At 52.6% G+C, this 17,505-nt stretch overlaps 1 protein-coding gene across 1 annotated transcript; it reads left to right on the top strand.

The window, feature by feature from the left end:
* The first annotated feature begins 367 nt into the window (after nucleotides 1-367).
* Nucleotides 368-17,295, top strand: AMBP (alpha-1-microglobulin/bikunin precursor). Its single transcript, XM_014849209.3, has 12 exons — nucleotides 368-619; nucleotides 1,086-1,750; nucleotides 2,218-4,142; nucleotides 5,379-5,521; nucleotides 7,059-7,135; nucleotides 7,982-8,098; nucleotides 8,581-8,682; nucleotides 9,461-9,507; nucleotides 14,645-14,726; nucleotides 15,752-15,919; nucleotides 16,229-16,402; nucleotides 17,134-17,295. Exons 3-12 carry the CDS (start codon nucleotides 4,026-4,028, stop codon nucleotides 17,163-17,165), a joined length of 1,059 nt encoding a protein of 352 aa, XP_014704695.1. The 5' UTR covers nucleotides 368-619; nucleotides 1,086-1,750; nucleotides 2,218-4,025; the 3' UTR covers nucleotides 17,166-17,295.
* The last annotated feature ends 210 nt before the right edge of the window (nucleotides 17,296-17,505 follow it).

Below are 17,505 nucleotides of genomic sequence, written 5' to 3' on the forward strand. Positions count from 1 at the left end.
AAGCTATGCCACCAGTATTTCAAATACCTCCAGACTAGGCAGCCCAAGAAGAAGGACCTGGCCACCCCGTTCTGAAAAAATTGGCCACAAAACCCATGAGAATGGCAGCAGAGTGTCGTCTGATACAGCGCCGGAAGGTGAGAGGGTGGCACAGAAGGACCGGGCTGATTTCACTCTGCTGTACACGGGGCTGCTGGGAGTTGCAACTGACTGTGGCAGGAGCCCTCACCTGGTGCCTCAGTGCCTGTGATGACACTGGTGCCGTTGGTCCCTCCAGTGCATGCACCTGGGGAGCACTTTCACGAACATCCCTCGAGTTCTTATCTCAGCCCCTCCAGTGAGTTGTTATTCCCTCACTCGGAGATCTAGATGAGGCAGCTGAGGCCAGAGAGGGAAGGACTGCCCCACGGTCATCCAGCAAGTCACAAGGCCTGGGACTAAGGCTGTGGGCGGCCCAGCTCTCTGGGGCAGGGTGGGGAAGGAGTAACAACGTCTAGAAAGGGCTGGGCAGTGAGAACATCCCCTTCCGTCGCTGGTCGTGGAGTCCTGGGGGCTGCCCACCTCTGGCTTCACCCGGAACAGACAGGCTGTGGCTCTGAGTCCAAGGGAGCTGGGACAGGTCAGGCATTCGGGGCGAGGCCCCCTCCTCGTGGGGAAGGAAGGTCACCCTGCCACCCTCTTCCACCATTAGCAGAAGAAGAGCCAAACCTTGAGCACACCTCTGGTCTGAGTTCTGCCCAGTGTCCTTCATGTCCCTGCTGGTCCAGTCACCAGGTCCCGGGGCCCCAGCTCCCCCTTCCTGGAGGACCTCCTAGGAAGTGGCTTTCCTGAGCCTCCCGCTTGCACTGCCTCATTGATTTCTCCCCATTACAGATCGGACGGCCATTGGCTTCTGAAAGCCAGCCAGTGCTCTCTGTGTACTCCAGAGAACAAGCAAACCCCTTGGCCTGGTGTCAGCCCTACCTGCTGGGCCCCCGCCACCTCCCCAGCCTTGCTCTGGCCACTCCCCTCTGACCCCAAGCTCCAGACTTACGGGTTTTTGTGTTTTGTTTTGCATGTCTCTCTGACCATCTTCTTCCTCTTAGCCTTGGCAGGTGCTGTTCCCGCTGTCTGGAACACCCACTCCCTCATCCCCCTAAAGCAGCCCCATGTACTCGTGTCTGGCTGACTCCTTCTCCTCGGGTAAACGCCCCCCGGCCTCTGCTGCCCCCACCCCCACAGTGACCCTCCTGTCTCCTCTTCTCCTCGCACCCTGCCCCCTGCCCCAATGGGGTGAGCTCTGAGTTCTGTCATAGTCTCCATCGTATGCCCCACCCCAGGCACAGAGTGTGTGTTTGATGAATGAATGAATGGATGATGAACGAATGATGGGGGGAAAGCCTTGGAGCCAGAGTCAGGCCGATCTTGCCCCCAACACAGTCACCAGCTGGGTGACCCTGAACAAGTCCTGTTCCCTTCCTGAGCCCCAGCATGTTCATCTGGAAGTGAGGGCTCTGTACCCCACGGCATGGGCACCTCTGCGGCCCTGGGTCCTCTGCCTGCGGCAGGCTCCCCCGCAGCCTGGAAATGGTTCAGGAAGCTGGCCAATTCCTGTGGACTCTTGGACCCCGGGGGGTCTCCTAGGAGGGCAGGGGCCCCGGAGCCTCCATCCTCCCACCGTGATGGCCAGAGGATCAGCAGCTCGTGACCGCTGCCGGCCTTGCATCCTTGCGGCCCGGGGTTAATTTTTAAAAAGCAGCTCAAAGTCCAGGTGGGTTAGCAGAGTTTGTGCACTCTGTTTGCACGCTCTGGTTAATAATCTCGGGAGAGCAAACATGCCTGGGGGCAGGAGAAGACATTGACATCCTGGCCAGTCCTCCGGGCCTCTCCCCTCCCCCGGGAGAGGCTGTGCGGTGAAGGAACAAAGCTCCAGGGGTCTTTGCCCCATGTACCACCTCGGGCTTCCCGTGGGGCCGTGGGGTGGATGACCCTGATAATGTGGACTGCTGTGAGGATCACATGAGCCGTCGTGGCTCTCTGAAGCCAACCTTAATAGGATGGCTGTCCTCCTATTGATGAGTCATTGTTATTTTTCCATTCCTGTACCAGGCCTAGTTCCTCCGAGGTCCGACAGCCCGAGCCCATCACACGGGGAAGACAGCGGACAGTCTGCAGAGCCCCTCCTTGCTCTTTGACCTCTTGGCAGACAGCACAGAGACTGTTATTGTCCATTTACAGGTGTGGAAAGTGGGCTTCCGAGAGGGAAAGCCATCCCCAAAGATGCAGAACAACAAGTCAGGACTTCTGGCTCCCAGGTCTCAGTGCTCCTCTTCATTCAGACTGCCTCCTACGACCACCACCAACCAAAACCATAAAAGACTGAGAAACTTGGTGAGCACGAGTGAAGATAATTGTCTCAGAAATCTAAGCCAACACAGGGGCTGTGATTAAACTCGTAACTTGGCTTTGAGCCAAGAGCAGAGAGGAAGTAGGGACAGCAGCTCTGACCACTGCGTTTCATTGACAGGGCCTGTGGTGTCCCTGGCAGGAATCTGAGCTTTGGCGACAGACACACCTGAGCTTTCAAAATTCTCATTTAAATTTTTTAATGTAATGAATGATGTTTAGTTTCCTGGGGCCGCCCTAACGAAGTACCACAAACTGGGTCCTCCTAGTCTCGGAGGTTAGAAGTCCCACACCAGGTTGTCGGCGGGGCCACATTCTTCTGGAATGTTCTAAGGAAGGGTCCTTCCTTGCCTCTACCTGTCATCTGGTGGCTGCCGGCAGTCCTGGGCAATCCTGGGCTTGCGGCCGCCTCACCCCATCTCTGCCTCAGTCTTCGCATGGTGTGAAGACGTCCACGGGGTGAGGACACAGCTTCCGTGGGCATCTGTGACTCTGTGTCTGCATCTCCCTCTCTTTTCTCTTATAAAGACACCGTGGTTGGGTTTAGGGCCCACCCTCGTTCAGTACGACCTCGTCTTATCTAATGACATCTGCAAATAAGGTCACCTTCTGAGGTTCTGGGAGCCCATGAATTTGGGGGCCGTTCTTCAACCCACTGCAAACACGTTCGGCTCTTACTCTGTGTGCCAGGTGCTGTCCTGGTGCTTTACAAGTGCAAACTCCCTGAACCTCCACCACAATGCTGTGGACCAGGAACTATGATTATCCCCATTGACAGATGGGGAAACTGAGGCACAGAGAGGTAGTCACTCACCCCAGGCCACACAGCCGGTGAATCGCACAGAAGACATTCTGGCTCCTGAGTGCAGGCTCTCACCCAGCACCAATGCCTCTCCCAGCAACTCCACTTCCCGGCTGGGGGACCCCGGGCAAGTCACTTTACCTCCTGGAGACTCGAGTGCCCTGTGTGTAAAGGGAAAAATGGCACCCGCTTTGTGGGGTTGTGGTGGCTGAATTCACTTCCAAGGCATGTGTACCGCGTTGGCGCATATCAGGCGCTCAGGAATGGAAGCTGTTATTATAATCATTATAGTTATTATTTATACTATTGTTTGCTAGGGCTGTGGGAAGGAGGGGTCAGAGAAGGGACTCGGGGCACAGGCCACCCGAGTTCTGGTTCTGCATGGCCTTCCCTGTGGTCTCTGATAAGTCATTTCCTCTCCCTGGGCCTCAGCTTCTGCATATGAGAAATGGGCCCAGTCAGGCTCATCCTGCTGACTCATGGTAGTGTGGGGTCCAGCCAGGTGGAATGACCCAGTGGGACTGGCCAGGGGCTGCCCATTGCCATCCTCCCCCTGCTGCCTCTGGGCCAGATTGCGCTTGGCCAATGCCTCCTCTGCAGCAGCCACCCTGGCCCCTCCGGACCAGTGACCCCGGCCTGGGCACTACCTGGGATCGATCAGACCTGGCCTTGGGGACCTGATTGGTCCTGGCTGAGCAGGGCAAACACCGACATCCCCTACAAGCCACAGGCCCCTTCCCCCAGCCTCAGTTCTCAGCTGCCTCCAGCAGGAAGCTGGTGGCTCCTCTGTCCCCAGACTGAGCCCGTGAGTGACACGGAGGCAGAGGAACCCAGAGCCATGCGGAGTCTCGGGGCCCTGCTTCTGCTGCTGACCGCCTGCCTGGCGGTGAGGGCCAGCCCTGTGCCGACGCCACCTGCCAACATCCAGGTGCAAGAGAACTTCGACCTCTCCAGGGTAAGGCTGGCCTGTCTGGCGGCGATGGCGGGGTGTCCGAGCTGCTAGGCCTTGCCAAGGGGCGAGTCCCACCTGCCTCTGGGCCTCAGTCTCCCCATCTGAAGGGCCCTTCCTGCCCAGATCGTCTGGGATTCGTTGAAGCTACCAGCCCGTGGATCCGCCATTCTGTGGGGCTCTGGTCTGAGATGCTGAGTTAAATGTCCTCGCCTTGGAGCCTGTCCTCTTGGGCTCCAAGGGGAATCCATGGCCATGCTTCGATTCGATCCCACCCGGGGAAGGCTTTGTGCTGACTGCTGCCCCCCAGCCCTGCCCCCTTCAACCACTCACCTGCACCCTCTCTGTTAGCCCGTCCTGGATCCCCCACCCTCACAGGCCTGGGGTGGCACAGGGTGGGCGTGCAGGGTCACGGGGAGAAGAGATGCAGGACAGAGGTGCTGGGGGGCTTGGGAGGCCTGGGCGGGGTGCTGGGGGCCGGGGGGGGGGTCTCCTAGGACTGCCTTCCAGTCCCAGCTCTGCCCCAAGTCACTGGGTGTCCTTGAACAGGACCTTGCCCCACCCCGAGCTCAGTCTCCAGGTCAGGGTGAGGGGCTGTTGGGCGGTTCTAGCCACAGCCTCTTGTGGGTGTTGTGTGCACTCAGGGACAAGCAAGGGTTGTGGGTGGAGGGGCGTGAGGAGCAGGGACCTTGGGGGTCTGGGAGGGCGGAGGGTCCGAGGCTCATTGGCCCCTGCAGGACGTGAGGGCTCACTCAACTCCCCATCGTGTGGTCAGGGGAGAGGCGGCGGGTTGTCCCACGTCAGACTCAGCTCAAGGAAAGGAGGTACTTTGGATAACATGGAGCTACGGGCTGCTCGCGAGGTGGTGAGCTCCCTGTCCCCAGAGGAGTAGAACACGGACTCCTGCTCTTGGGGAGCAGTGGGTCATGACCACCTTAGGGAATGGGGATTTGGACCCCGTCCAGGTGAGCAGCAGAGATCTCCAATCTCAGCAGAGTCAGACCTTCTGCCAGGCGGGGTGGGACCCCATCTGCGCATCTCCCTCCTAAGCTTGCCGTGATGCCTGAGTCCCACCGTGAGGGCTCCAACCTCCCTTGAAGCTGTGTGGCCTCCAATGAGCTATCGGACATTCTCTCTTAGAAGGATTAGGCATTGAGAAGAGGGAGGGGCGCGGACTTTCGGCAAGGTTCCACTGAGGTCTGAGGCAAAGCCGGATCCTCAGAGCTCGTGGCTGCCTCCTAGATCTACGGGAAATGGTTCCTCGTGGCCATGGGCTCCACCTGCCCGTGGCTGAAGAAGATCAAGGACAGGATGACCATCAGCACGCTGGTGCTGGGAGAGGGAGCGACGGACGGCGAGATCAGCACGACCAGCACTCGCTGGCGGTGAGTGGGGACGCGGTGGGAGGGCCGGGAGGGACCAGGGCCCATGCAACCCCCCCGGCCCTGGCTTCAGTCACCACCCTGTCCTGGAAGGTTACACATCCCTGCCTCCAGCCAGGACCTCGCCTCTGAGCTGCAGACTTCTCTGCTGTCCTCCACCAGGGCATCTATTTTCCAACATCCCGTCGACAGCTCAAGGGCAACGCTGCCAACACTGTGCCTGTTTTCCAACCTGCTCTTGCTCCTTGGGCGTCCCTTAGCTCAAGAAGGGCACTTCTATGCCCCAGGGACCCAACCTGGAAACCTGGGCAGGAAGGGGGTCTCCTAGACCCCTCTGTCTGCTGCCACTGGCCATTCAACCCCTTGCCAAGCCCTGTCCCTTGTCTTCCTAGGTCCCTCCAATCTTTCTGTTCTCCCCTCTTCTCTGCCACCACCTGGTCCAAACCACCTTCCTTTCTTTCCTGGGTGTCTACAGCAGCCTCTCCACATTGCTCCCTACCTCTAATCTCGAACCTTCCATCCAGTCCGTTCTTCACCCGGCAAACCAGAAAGACCTTTGGAAAACTCACATCTGCTTAAAGCTTTCTGTAGCTCCTTCCTGCCCTTGGGAATCAAATTCAACCCCTGTGATGTGGCCTTCCAGGCCCCTGCCAGCACTCGCCATTCCCTGCCCCACTCTCTCCCACGTACTCTGTGACCCACCCACGTGGACCTCCTCTCAGTTCCCGGAGCCCTCCGCCCTCTCGCACCTCTGGACCTTTGCACCTGATGGTCCCTTGTACCAGGAAAACTTCTCCCCACCTCCCGGGACTAATTGCTATGGATCCTTCAGGACTTAGGTTCCATGTTGCTTCCTCCAGGAAGTCCTCCTGGCCCCACAGGTTCAGGTTACATGAACTCCTTTGTGCTGTCGGAGCATCTCCTGCTTCCCCCTACATGGCATTTGTCACACTGACTGCCTCTGCCCACCCACCCCACTCGATTATAAGCTCTGTGAGTGGACACAGTCTCTCTTGCCGTCCTTTGTATCCCCAGCGTGTAGCAGGGGCCTGGCACATAGACACTGCTCTATAAATAGTAATCATTGTAGCAATAATAGCTAATTGTGTGGAGGGCGCACTCCGAGCTCCTTTCCTATAATATCTCATTTGACTCTGGCAACCACCAGGTGAGGTAGAAACTGTCACCATCCCCATTTCACAAGAGAAACTCGGAGTAATAAATGAATTCCTGCGTTAACCCACCGCCCCGGCTGGGCATCGGCAGGATGTGCAGACTTGGTTAAGGGCGTGACTTTTAGTGCTGGCTTTGCCAAGAAGATGGCAGGGACCCGTCCCTTTTCCTCTGTCCCTCTGTCCCCTCGTCTGTACAACGGGCATCTCCCGGGGCTGGTGTGAGGATTAAACAAGGTATTTAGAAATGTTACTTTCCAAGCTGCAAAAAAAAAAAAGATAGTTGGAGAGGATGTTGCTAGAGAGTGGGGTGTCAGGACCGTGGTCTCCACCAGAAGTGACCTTCCTTTTGGTTTGTTTGTTTGCAGGAAGGGCGTCTGTGAGGAGATCTCGGGGGCTTATGAGAAAACAGACACCAAGGGGAAGTTCCGGTATCATAAATCCAGTAAGTTGAGTCCCAGGAACACGCAGAGTTCTCTGCTTTGCTAAAAAATGCCTTGACGTCTTGAGCGCTCTTTCCTTCCACCTCAGCTCTCGCTGCCCCTCTAACATTTCCTCTCATTTTTCTGAGCCTTCCTCCAAATTCCTCCTCTTCTTTCTCCTCTTCCTTCTCCTCCTCCTCCTCCCTCCTCTCTTTCTCTCTCTCTCACACACGCATAAATGCGAGCATCCACAATGGAGGATGGCGCTGATCGCTGAGGATAACATCAAGATGTGGTCAGTCTGCGTGTCTTGTTAGGTATCTGCAATCAGCTGGTAATTTGCTAAGCAGCTACCGTGTACAGTGTGCGTGGCGCTTGGACATGAATTTATTCATGAATCCAGCCAGTGTTCATTGAATATGTGCTGTGTGTCAATGATTGTCTGAGGGGTTGAATGTATGAATGTTTAGGTAGATGGATCGTAGGATAAATAAAGAGAGAATAAACAAATGATCGGTAAAGGAACCCATGTATGGATGGCGGGTATATGAGTTAATCAGTCCGTCATCTAGTAGATAAATTGATGGATTAATGGATGGAGGAAAGAAGGAAGGAAGGAAAATGGATGCATTTATGGACCGATGTATGGAGAGGATGGAATGATGATAAGTGAATAAACAATGAATATACAGAGGAGACGGATGGTTAGAGAGAGAGAGACTGAAGATGGATGGATAGATAAATACACAGAAAGGATGTGTGGACAGAGGATGGAAGAATAGATGATGAGTAGGTGAATAGTGAAGGATCTCAGGCCGGAAGAGCCTTCTGACCACCGATCCCTTTGTCTTCCTGCATCTCCCACGCAGAATGGAACCTCAGCATAGAGTCCTATGTGGTCCAGACCAACTATGATGAGTATGCCATTTTTCTGAGCAAGAAATTCAGCCACCGCCACGGACCCACCATCACCGCCAAGCTCTACGGTAAAGGCCTGGAACTAGATAAGCTCATGGAGTTGGGGGCGGGAGGAGGTCCGTGACTTAGGGACAGTGGAATGGGGAAGAGCAGGGGGTTTGCTTTTTCTTTCTGACAACACTCTAGTTACGGGACAGCTGGAAACCTTTACCCTCCCTGGGGGAGGTGGAGCTCAGCCTCCCGTTTGAGGTAGAGTCCTCTTCTTTTGATCTCCAAAATTCCAGACCCAGAGACTTCCAGAGCCTCCAGGCCCTTAAAACAATCAGTGGAAAGAGCACCGTGTGGGGAGTTGGGGGACCCAGGTGGGATCCTGGAAGGGACACTGCCTCCTTTCCTGGAGCCCACCTTTCTGTAACTGTGTTGAAGAGGTGGAATTGGGCCCATGGTTTTCAAACTTCCCCTAAATGAAAATCCCTGGGCAAGATTGCCTCAGGCCCCGCCACCGCAGGCACCTGTGGCTCGAGGCGTCTTCTCTGCTTTCCACTTGCAGGGCGGGATCGGCAGCTTCGGGAAAGCCTGCTAGACACGTTCAGGGAGGTGGCCCTGGGCGTGGGCATCCCCGGGGACTCCATCGTCACATTGGCTGACAGAGGTAAATGGCTTGCCACCCACCCTACATCTCTGTCCCCTCCTCATCCTTCATGGCCCCAGAGAACATCTTCCCAGCCCCTGGGCCTTTCCTGTAACCCTCGGAGATAAGCAGGGCCACAGCCCCGCCCCGCCATCACAGGGAAGGCAGCAGGGTCCCTGGATTTGCTCCACGTCACACGGCATGTTCCTGGCGGAGCAGAGACTAGAATCGATTTGGGGTTCACTCTTCCGTCCCGTGTCTAAGTGAGCTTACATCAGAATCCATAGGTACCTCGTAGGAGGCTTAAGAGCGTGCTTTAGAGCACCCAGCTTCAAACTGAGCTGTGTGGCTTCTGGCAGGTCAACCTCCCAGAGCCTCGCTTTCCTCATCTGTGAAGTGGGGCGTAACAATGCCTCCCGTGTAAGTTGCTGTGGGGGGTCAATGAGATAAAGCCCTTAAATACAATAGCACTGTGCCTGGCGTCTAATAAGTGCTCAGTAAGTGTTAGCCATTGCTGTTCCTGCGATGGTGCGGGTGAAAGGATTCTGGTCGTGGGGTGGAGAGGATGCCGATGCTGATGATGGCACAGCCACCAGTCTGTCGCTTTTCCAGTGAATGCCGCTCGGAAACCATGTCCGGGGAGCCATTCCGGAAGCGGGCTAATGCACCAGGCACTTTGGCGCAGTGCCTATCTGGCACACAGGCATTAGAACTATGAGAGAAACAATGCCCCCTCTGGGTCTGGGAGGCCCCCTGGTTTGACCCTCTTCCTTACTCCTCTGTCGTGTCCTCTCCCTAGGTGAGTGTGTGCCTGGGGAGCAGGAGCCAGAGCCCATGCCATTCTCGGTGAGCACCTCTCCCCCACCCCAGCCCCACCCTGCACGCTCATGCGGGCTGCCCCTGCTGAGGTCCTGCTGTGGTGGCAGGCGGGGGCATCAAGAGGGGTCGGGAGAAGGCAGTGATGGGTGTGGGTTTTGAAGTCAGACCAACCTGGGCTCAGTCTTGGTTCCCACTGGGGCTGGTTGCTGCCCACGGGGACCTCACTTTCCTCATCCGTGAAGTGGGGTAATGGCACTCACCTTCCGGGGGCTAGAATTCAATGACGTGCTAGAAAAGGCCTTAGCATGGTGCCCCAAAGCAGGAAAATACTCAATAATAAAATGACAATACTCAATACTCAATAAATGAAAATAAAGTCAATTGATCTTCCTAAAAAGCAGCAAACGCAAGAGCAAGCAGCTTCTCAAACCCGCTCCTCTCCTAAGCTGCTTTTTGATTTTTGGGCTTCCTCACTCTTCTGTTTTATTTTCCTGCCTTTTGTCATGTTCATTAAGCTTTCTTCATTCTTTTTTCTCTGACTATTTGGAAATTACATATTCTAATTTATTCTGCTGACATGTGTGTATATGTCTACATGTGTGTGCATAAATATATATATAATATTTATTTAGAAACATATTCTTGAAAATTGTAAAAACACAAGAAAGCAAAAAATAAAAAGACAACGATGTCCTTATTCCTACATAGAATTAACACTGTTAACACATTATCTGTTTGCTTCTTTATTTTTTAAGAAAAATTACCATTGATTTTATAAAACTAACATATGCTCATTATGAAGAACGAAAACAATGCAGGAAAGTATGAAAAATAGAAGTTTAAAGAAAAATTCCACCACCCACAAACTACCAGCATCCACATCATTCCAAAATCTTGACATGCGTACATGGAGAGAAGGACAGAGAGAAGGAAGGTTGGATAGATGAATGCACAAATTTAGACACACTATTATTAAATGGGATTATATTACAGATGCTATTTCTAATTTTAAAAAGCATTAATTGCAGTTTTCCTTGAATTAAAAAAAAAAAACTTGAAGTGGTCTTCTTGAACTTCAAATAAATATTTTTTCACCACTAGAGATTTGTTTCTTCAAGAATGCTCTGAGTCAAGTCAAGCTTGTGAAAAAACATGAGAGGCTGGCATCACTATACGTACTTTTAGAGGATATCTATTGTCTGCGTGATTTGAAAGGCACACATTTGCACTCGCAGACTTCATGTTCCATCTCCTCTTCCCTTTTTCTTTCACGTTGTCGAGATCGCTGCCTTTCCCATTCTGCTCTGTCGACATAATTCCCAGTCGTTTAGGAACAGTTGTATATTTTAATGGATTCTACACTCATCTGTAGTTAATAGAACCACGGCTTCTCCATTTCTGAGTTATTTATTTCCATTAATCTCCTAATTAGTGCCATTTCTTTATCAAGTGGTGTTTTCGAGGAGGGTTCATGGATGTTTTAACCCCTGAATTCTTCCCTCTTTGAGAATGTCTGCCAGTTTCCTCCACGCTTGAATGACATTTTGCTTGGGTGTCGTCTTCTTGGGTCCTGTGTTCTTTCCCTCAGAAAAATCTTTGTATGCACTGCTCCATTGTTCTCCAGCTCTGATTATCACTATGGGAAAGCCTGAGGCCAGCCTGAGATTTCCTTTCCTTGTAAGCTATTTGTTTCTTCTGTCCACATGCCTGGACAGACTTTATCCTTGAAGCCAACATCTTAACAAGCACCCGTGTGGTGGGGAGAATTCTATATCAAATTTTCCTGGAACGCTACGTGCCCTGTCCATCCACAAATAACATTCCTTCTGTATTTCAGGGAACTCTGCTGCATGATATGGAATTCATCTTCCATTCCTTTTGTTGGGTTTTGTTACCTGGGGAACACTTGTTCTCTCATCCTGGAGCATCTTTGTCTTCCACATGTACCAGTTTCTCTCAAATTGCTTTCATCTGTATTCACTGGCTTTATCACCAATCTTTCTTCTATGACAATCATTCCATTTAGCAGCATCTATTCTGTTCCTGACTATCTCTGTTTTGTTGACTAGCTCTGAATTTATGTTGTTTTGGTTCTCAATTTGTTTATTTAGGCCTGGGCTCTCTCTTTTCATCTCACTCTGTTGTTTACCATTTCATCTTTAATCTTGTTTAATAAATGCATGTTCTTATTAAGTAATTCTATAGCTTGAGGTCATTGAGGAATTTCCTTTTGCTCCTTGAGTTATGTTTTCTTCTAAGTTGGGGTCACAGGTTGGGTTCCCTGGGTCAACTCCTGTGGAAGGGAAGGGAGGATTGGGCAGAGGGAGAAACAGAGCTGGATGTGGTCACAGTGCCTCAGCCAACCCGACAGGGAGCTCTGGAACTGGAAGAACCCTTGGAGTTGTCCCATGATGGGGCCAAGGGCATGGCTTTAATGCCCCATGATGGTCGCTCTGGGAAGGAAACGTGACCTTGAGTGAGAGGGCTCCCTTTGGCTGAGGCAGTCTGCAACGGGGGCTGACAGCCAAGGGCTGTGGATGCCTGCACTTCCAGCAGCTGGGAATGTGAGTCCATCCTGAGGGGAAGTCTAGGCACTTCATGAGAGTGCCCACCATAGTTGGGCCCTTTCTCTAGTTCAGGCTGTTTATTCTTTCATTTCTGAGGTGGGTGTGGGTAGTTTCTGAACGATTTCTTTTTATCTGGCTCCTGCTTAGTCAGTTTTAGCCAGACTTTCTGTTTGTTCTGATATGGTGGGGTGGAGGTTTCATTTACTCCTCAGCCCTCTTCCCACTAAATTGGAGCCTAGTCCCCTCCCACCCAATTTTAGTGTAAGGTTGTGGTATTTTGTGTTCTGTCACTTTTCTGAAGTCCAAGGTTGGTTGGAATACCCTCCTTTGCTTTCTCTTTTGAAGGACTGAGAGATATCCTGTGTGGGGTTCATTCCACCTGGTCGGGGCTGGCAGTGATTGTCATGTGTCCCGTGGTGCACCCCCTAGCGCATTAGATTGTGCAGCCCCAGAACCTTCCGTTAGAGAGAGCCAGCCTCGTCTATTTTCTTCTTTTATTCCCAGAATTCATTTTCACTACTACTCGGTCAAAAGAGGAAAAAGATAGGGTTCCCTCAATTTTCTTCTCTCAGATTTGGGGGTCTCAGGGCAAGTTATCAGAGATGTGATGACAGGCCAGGACTTGGAGTTGGAGGGCGGGGTTAGGAGCCAAACCTCACTAACCACCCTGTCCAGCTCCAGAATATCTGATTTCTGTCCTTGATCAAAAGTTGCCATTTTTGTTTTAAATTATGCCTCTTTCCTTGTTTGAGTGATGTTGATGAACACTGTGGGGCTGGTGTTTATGAATTCATTTTTGGCTAACTGTTAGGTATTGGAGAGGGCAATTTTGAGGGAAATTTCAATCTGCCACCTTAATCCGGATTTCAACGGAGTCTGTATTTCTTTATCCATGTCAAGAATGAAACAATAACCAATGACTCCCCTTGCCCCAGAGAAAAATGTAGAGCACTTCCATTTCTTCCTTCCAGGCTTCCCACATGCCCATTTTTGTGGCTATAATCTGAGATTGATATTTGTATTTTCCACCTTTTGTTTTGAGAATTACTTTTAACATTTCCATTAAGTTGTATGACCATTTTAACAATAATTTAACCTCAACTCTATGTGTTATTTGGTTTATAGTGTTTCGTCATTTCTTTGCTCTCACATCATCCATTTTCTTGTGTTTAGATTCCCTTCTCAATGGGTGGGAATATTTCTGTAAGTACTTTTTCCAGAAAGATACATGGGTGGGAAACTGTTGGATCCTTGCGTGTCTGAGAATGTCTTTCTGGGTTTATGTTACATGATCAACAGCTCAGATGAGTGGAGAATCCTGAGTTACAACCTTCTTCCTCTTACAACCCTCACATATTGCTCTGTAGCTTTGGTCATTAAATGCTGCCATTTAAGGGCCACTAGCCTTTTTGTCCTTTGTCTCTAGGAAATGTCTAGAAGAGGCTCATCATTAATTTTGCCTCATTCCCTCTGAGCCCTTTATAATTGGACAACTCAAGTCTTCCTTTGACTTGGAAAAGTTTTCTTCTATTATTTCTATATCAATAGCCTCTCCTCCTAGAATTCCTGTTACGTGGACTTATTTCTTATACTATCTAACCTGCAGTTTATTGTCTCTACTGTGCAGCTAAACTCAACAAAGTCTTTTCTATCTCCACTAACTTTCCACTTCTTTCATTCATTTCCATCACTGTTGGCTCCTGTTATATTGATGCAAGGTCATCTTGCCTTTTATTGACGGTTTGAGTCTTCTCCCGTTTCTTACTGTTCTCCTGGTTTCGTAGCGATATTTCTCCTGTTCAGCCTGATCCTTGTGAGAGGCTGCATTATCTAACTTGTCTCATGGTTCTTCTCTTTTCCTTCATCTTCCCCAGGGAAGGTGTACATGTGACCAGCTTGAGACGGATTCTGGCAGACTGTGGCAGGCCCTGACCACAGCTTCCAGTTGCACCTTGAAAGGAGAAGGGAAAAGTTGAAGGCTACTGTAGTTTTAGTTTTTCAGACTCCAGGTCTCCCCTGTGGGCAGGAAGGCTGACTGGTGGCTGGCAGTGTCCCCGCTCATCCCCTCTTTAGTTGTCCTGGGACAATTAAAGCAGTCACTATCTGAGCTAGGAGCATTGGGGTCCAGTCTTGGGGTCCCTACTTCCTACTTTCTAGATGGCTTTTCCTCTGCAAGCAGCTAACGATGGTGTGGTCAGCCCTTCCTGCAAGGCCGTGCCACCCATGCTCCGTCGTGTAGAAACGCCTTCCAGTGCTGAGCATGGGACGCTGCCTTCCCCTAGATTCCACTCCAGGATAGACTTCTTTTCCGTGATTATAGTCCTTTGGGCATTTCAGCTGGAAGTTGAATATGTAGGTATTATTATTATACCTTGAGGTTCTGATCTTTCATTGCAGACCAGAAATTTATCCCATGATGTCCATTCTGGAGTTCAGGTTGATGCTTTTGGGAAAAGAGGCCATTAACCAGTCTGGCAGCTGTGCATCTGTCTGTACCCTGATCCTCAAAGCGAATGGCTTGTTTCTATATTCCAGGGGTGCGGGCGAGCTATAATGGCAAGGTCTCTGCAACAGCTTCGTCTCTTTCTTTCCTGCAGAGAGCCCGGCGCGCTGTGCTGCCTCAGGAAGAGGAGGGGTCAGCGGCTGGCCAGCTCACACCTGAATTCAGCAAGAAAGAAGGTAATGGTTGCTCGACTTTTCACCCCCTTCTGCCGTACTCCAGAGAGGGAGGGCCCAGAAAGGCAAATCAAGTCCTCTGCACTGTGCCGGGGGTTGTGGGCAGAGAGGAGGAGCATAAGGCATGTCCCTGAGCTTAGGGACCTCCAGCCCCATGGGAAGCGAGTTCTTGCCCTGTCTCCATCACTCTGTGGCCTCCTAGCTTCGTTTCCTCATCTATGCAATGGGATACCAGCCTGCTGAGCTGACCCTCAGGGCTCTTGTGAGAGCTTGGGGGGAAGAACATGAGGACGCTTTGTGTAGTCAACAGTGTTCACCAACAACTCACTCTCCAACTGACTCAGTAAACACTGACCCCTGCTCCACCGCAGGCCCTGCGCTGGGCAACTGGGATCACGGAGACAGACCACCCGCATCTTCTTGGGACTTCTGGTCAAGTAGGGGAGGCCGTCAAGGAAGAAAGTGATGGGACCAAAAGGGTGGGTCAGCTAAAAGGGCTGGGATAGCTCAGAGGATGGAGGGGTGAGGGGGTCAAAGAGGACTTCCTGGAGGAAGGGGAATTCAGGCTGTGTCCAGGTATCCAGGTAGGGTTTTATGGAGAAAGGCATTCCAGGGGCAGGAACACAAAAGCAGAGGCATGGGGGTGGGACGTCAGTGAACACGTCAGGCTGGCCGGCATGGGTGCTGGTGAATGTATCGTCAACTACTGTTACTACCGAGTCTCTGGGCAGACAAGACCGACACAGGGGGGCTGGTGCTCTGTGGGTGGCTGGTAACTCCCTGTGTGATGGAGTGGAATGAGCATGGATTTTGGAGTCTGACGTGGTTTTGAATCTTAGCTCTGTAGGACCCTGGGCGAGTCATTTTACCTTTCAGAGAATCAATCCCCTCCTTTATACCATGAGTGGGTGAGCCTTCCTCTTAGCGCAGAGAGGAAAACGAAAAGAAATGAGGCATGTTAAGTGTCTGGCCTGGTGACAGGTCCTCAGTCAGCACTCAGTAAGTGTGGCTGTCCCATCCGTCCCCAGATTCCTGCCAGCTGGACCACGCGGAAGGCCCTTGCCTGGGGATGATCAGCAGGTATTTCTATAATGGCACCTCCATGGCCTGTGAGACCTTCCAATATGGCGGCTGCCTGGGCAACGGCAACAACTTTGCCTCAGAGAAGGAGTGTCTGCAGACCTGCCGGACTGTGGGTGAGCGTGGGCCCCTCACCTCTGTGCACACTGTGCACACTGCATCCCCACGACCCCGTCTTTCCAAGAGACCGCCTGCGACTGAACAGCTAGCTCAGAGAGGACGTCTGATGGGTGGGACTCCAGGGCAAGTGTCCTGAAGTCATAGGAATTGCACATTTGGATATGGGTGACCCTAGGCAAGTCATTTCTTCTTGTGGGCCCCAATTTCCCAAACTATAAAGAGGGACTAGCTGAGTAGGGTGCCCTGGTTCAACCGTAAGGGTTACTAATGCTCTGCTCCCCCCACCCAACCCCCCCACTCCACAGCGGCCTGCAACCTCCCCATAGTCCAGGGACCCTGCCGAGCCTTCATCCGGCTGTGGGCATTTGATGCCGCCCAGGGGAAGTGCGTCCTCTTCACCTATGGAGGCTGCCGTGGCAACGGCAACAAATTCTACTCGGAGAAGGAGTGCAAGGAGTACTGTGGCATTCCTGGCGATGGTAGGAGGCCCCCCCGGGGTGCCAGACTGGGCCATGGGGCCCTTAGGGTCCCAGTGGGAGAGCCTGTTAGGAGCAGGGGGTCTGGAGAGCTGAGTTCTGGACTCTGTACCTGATGACCAGCTCATCCACTCTCTGGGCCTCAGTTCCCCATCTGTAAAATGGGGCCAAGCCCTAGGCCTCACCCCGGCTGGGATGGGGCAGCTGGAAGGTGCTGGCCAGGCACAGGCAGAGGGGGTGCAGGTGGGCTGAGGAGCCCCAATTCTGGCTCTAATTCTGGCGCTGCCACACTGGGCTGGCCACACTGGGCAGGTGCCAATTTGAGCCTTGATTTTCTCTTCTGTTAAATGGGACAAAGTACCTACTTGCCAGACTTCAAAGTGACGAGCACAGCTAGTCCTCAGCTAACGGAGCTGTTACTAAGAATGCTGGGGATGCTGTAAGGAGAATAGTAAGAGCGTCCCAGGGAACAGCCGCCATGTAGGGCTTCTGTGCCCTGTCTCCCCTCATGGCCCAAGTAAATGAGAAGAGGCAAGAAATCAGATCATTCTGTGGGATGCACTTTGAGGATATCAAGTCGTTCAGGGAGCAGAAGGTTCTGGCCTTGAGCTCTGGCCCCAACTCAGCCCGAGTGGCCTTCCCTCCTCCACGAGGCAGCCCCATCCCCTGACAGTCCCACCCACGGACCCCTGGGCGAGCCCGCACCCACTCCCTGGGCCTCTCTGTGTCCGCAGGGGACGAGGAGCTGCTGCGCTTCTCCGGCTGACCGGTCTGCAGGCCAGAGAGGGGCCACGGGGTGGCAGGGAGGGCAGGGCCAGTGTCTGTCCCCGTGCCCCACGGCAGTCTGGCCCACGTGACCTGGGTTCAAATAAAAACCAAATTGTAGACTCCTGAAATTCCACGTCCTGACTGTTCATTGTCGTCGCCGGTGTGACGAGGTGGGGGAGGGACGAGGAGGCAGAGCTGGGGTCGGGGCACCAGCAGCCCCAGCTCTCCCCAGAAGCAGACAGTGCGTGTGTGGGGAACGTAACAGAATCAGCTTCCGCACGTGAAACCGACTATGCAAATTATGAAGCATCAATCACAGTTCCGTTTACTCCACAATA

Source organism: Equus asinus, chromosome 10, assembly GCF_041296235.1.
Source record: "Equus asinus isolate D_3611 breed Donkey chromosome 10, EquAss-T2T_v2, whole genome shotgun sequence".
NCBI classification, from domain to species: Eukaryota; Metazoa; Chordata; class Mammalia; order Perissodactyla; family Equidae; genus Equus; species Equus asinus.

Coding starts and splice junctions, on each gene's coding strand:
- AMBP (XM_014849209.3), top strand. CDS start 4,026: ATGCGGAGTCTCGGGGCCCTGCTTCTGCTGCTGACCGCCTGCCTGGCG. Junction 8,683..9,460: donor CGTCACATTGGCTGACAGAG/GTAAATGGCTTG, acceptor TCCTCTCCCTAG/GTGAGTGTGTGCCTGGGGAG. Junction 16,403..17,133: donor CTGTGGCATTCCTGGCGATG/GTAGGAGGCCCC, acceptor CTGTGTCCGCAG/GGGACGAGGAGCTGCTGCGC.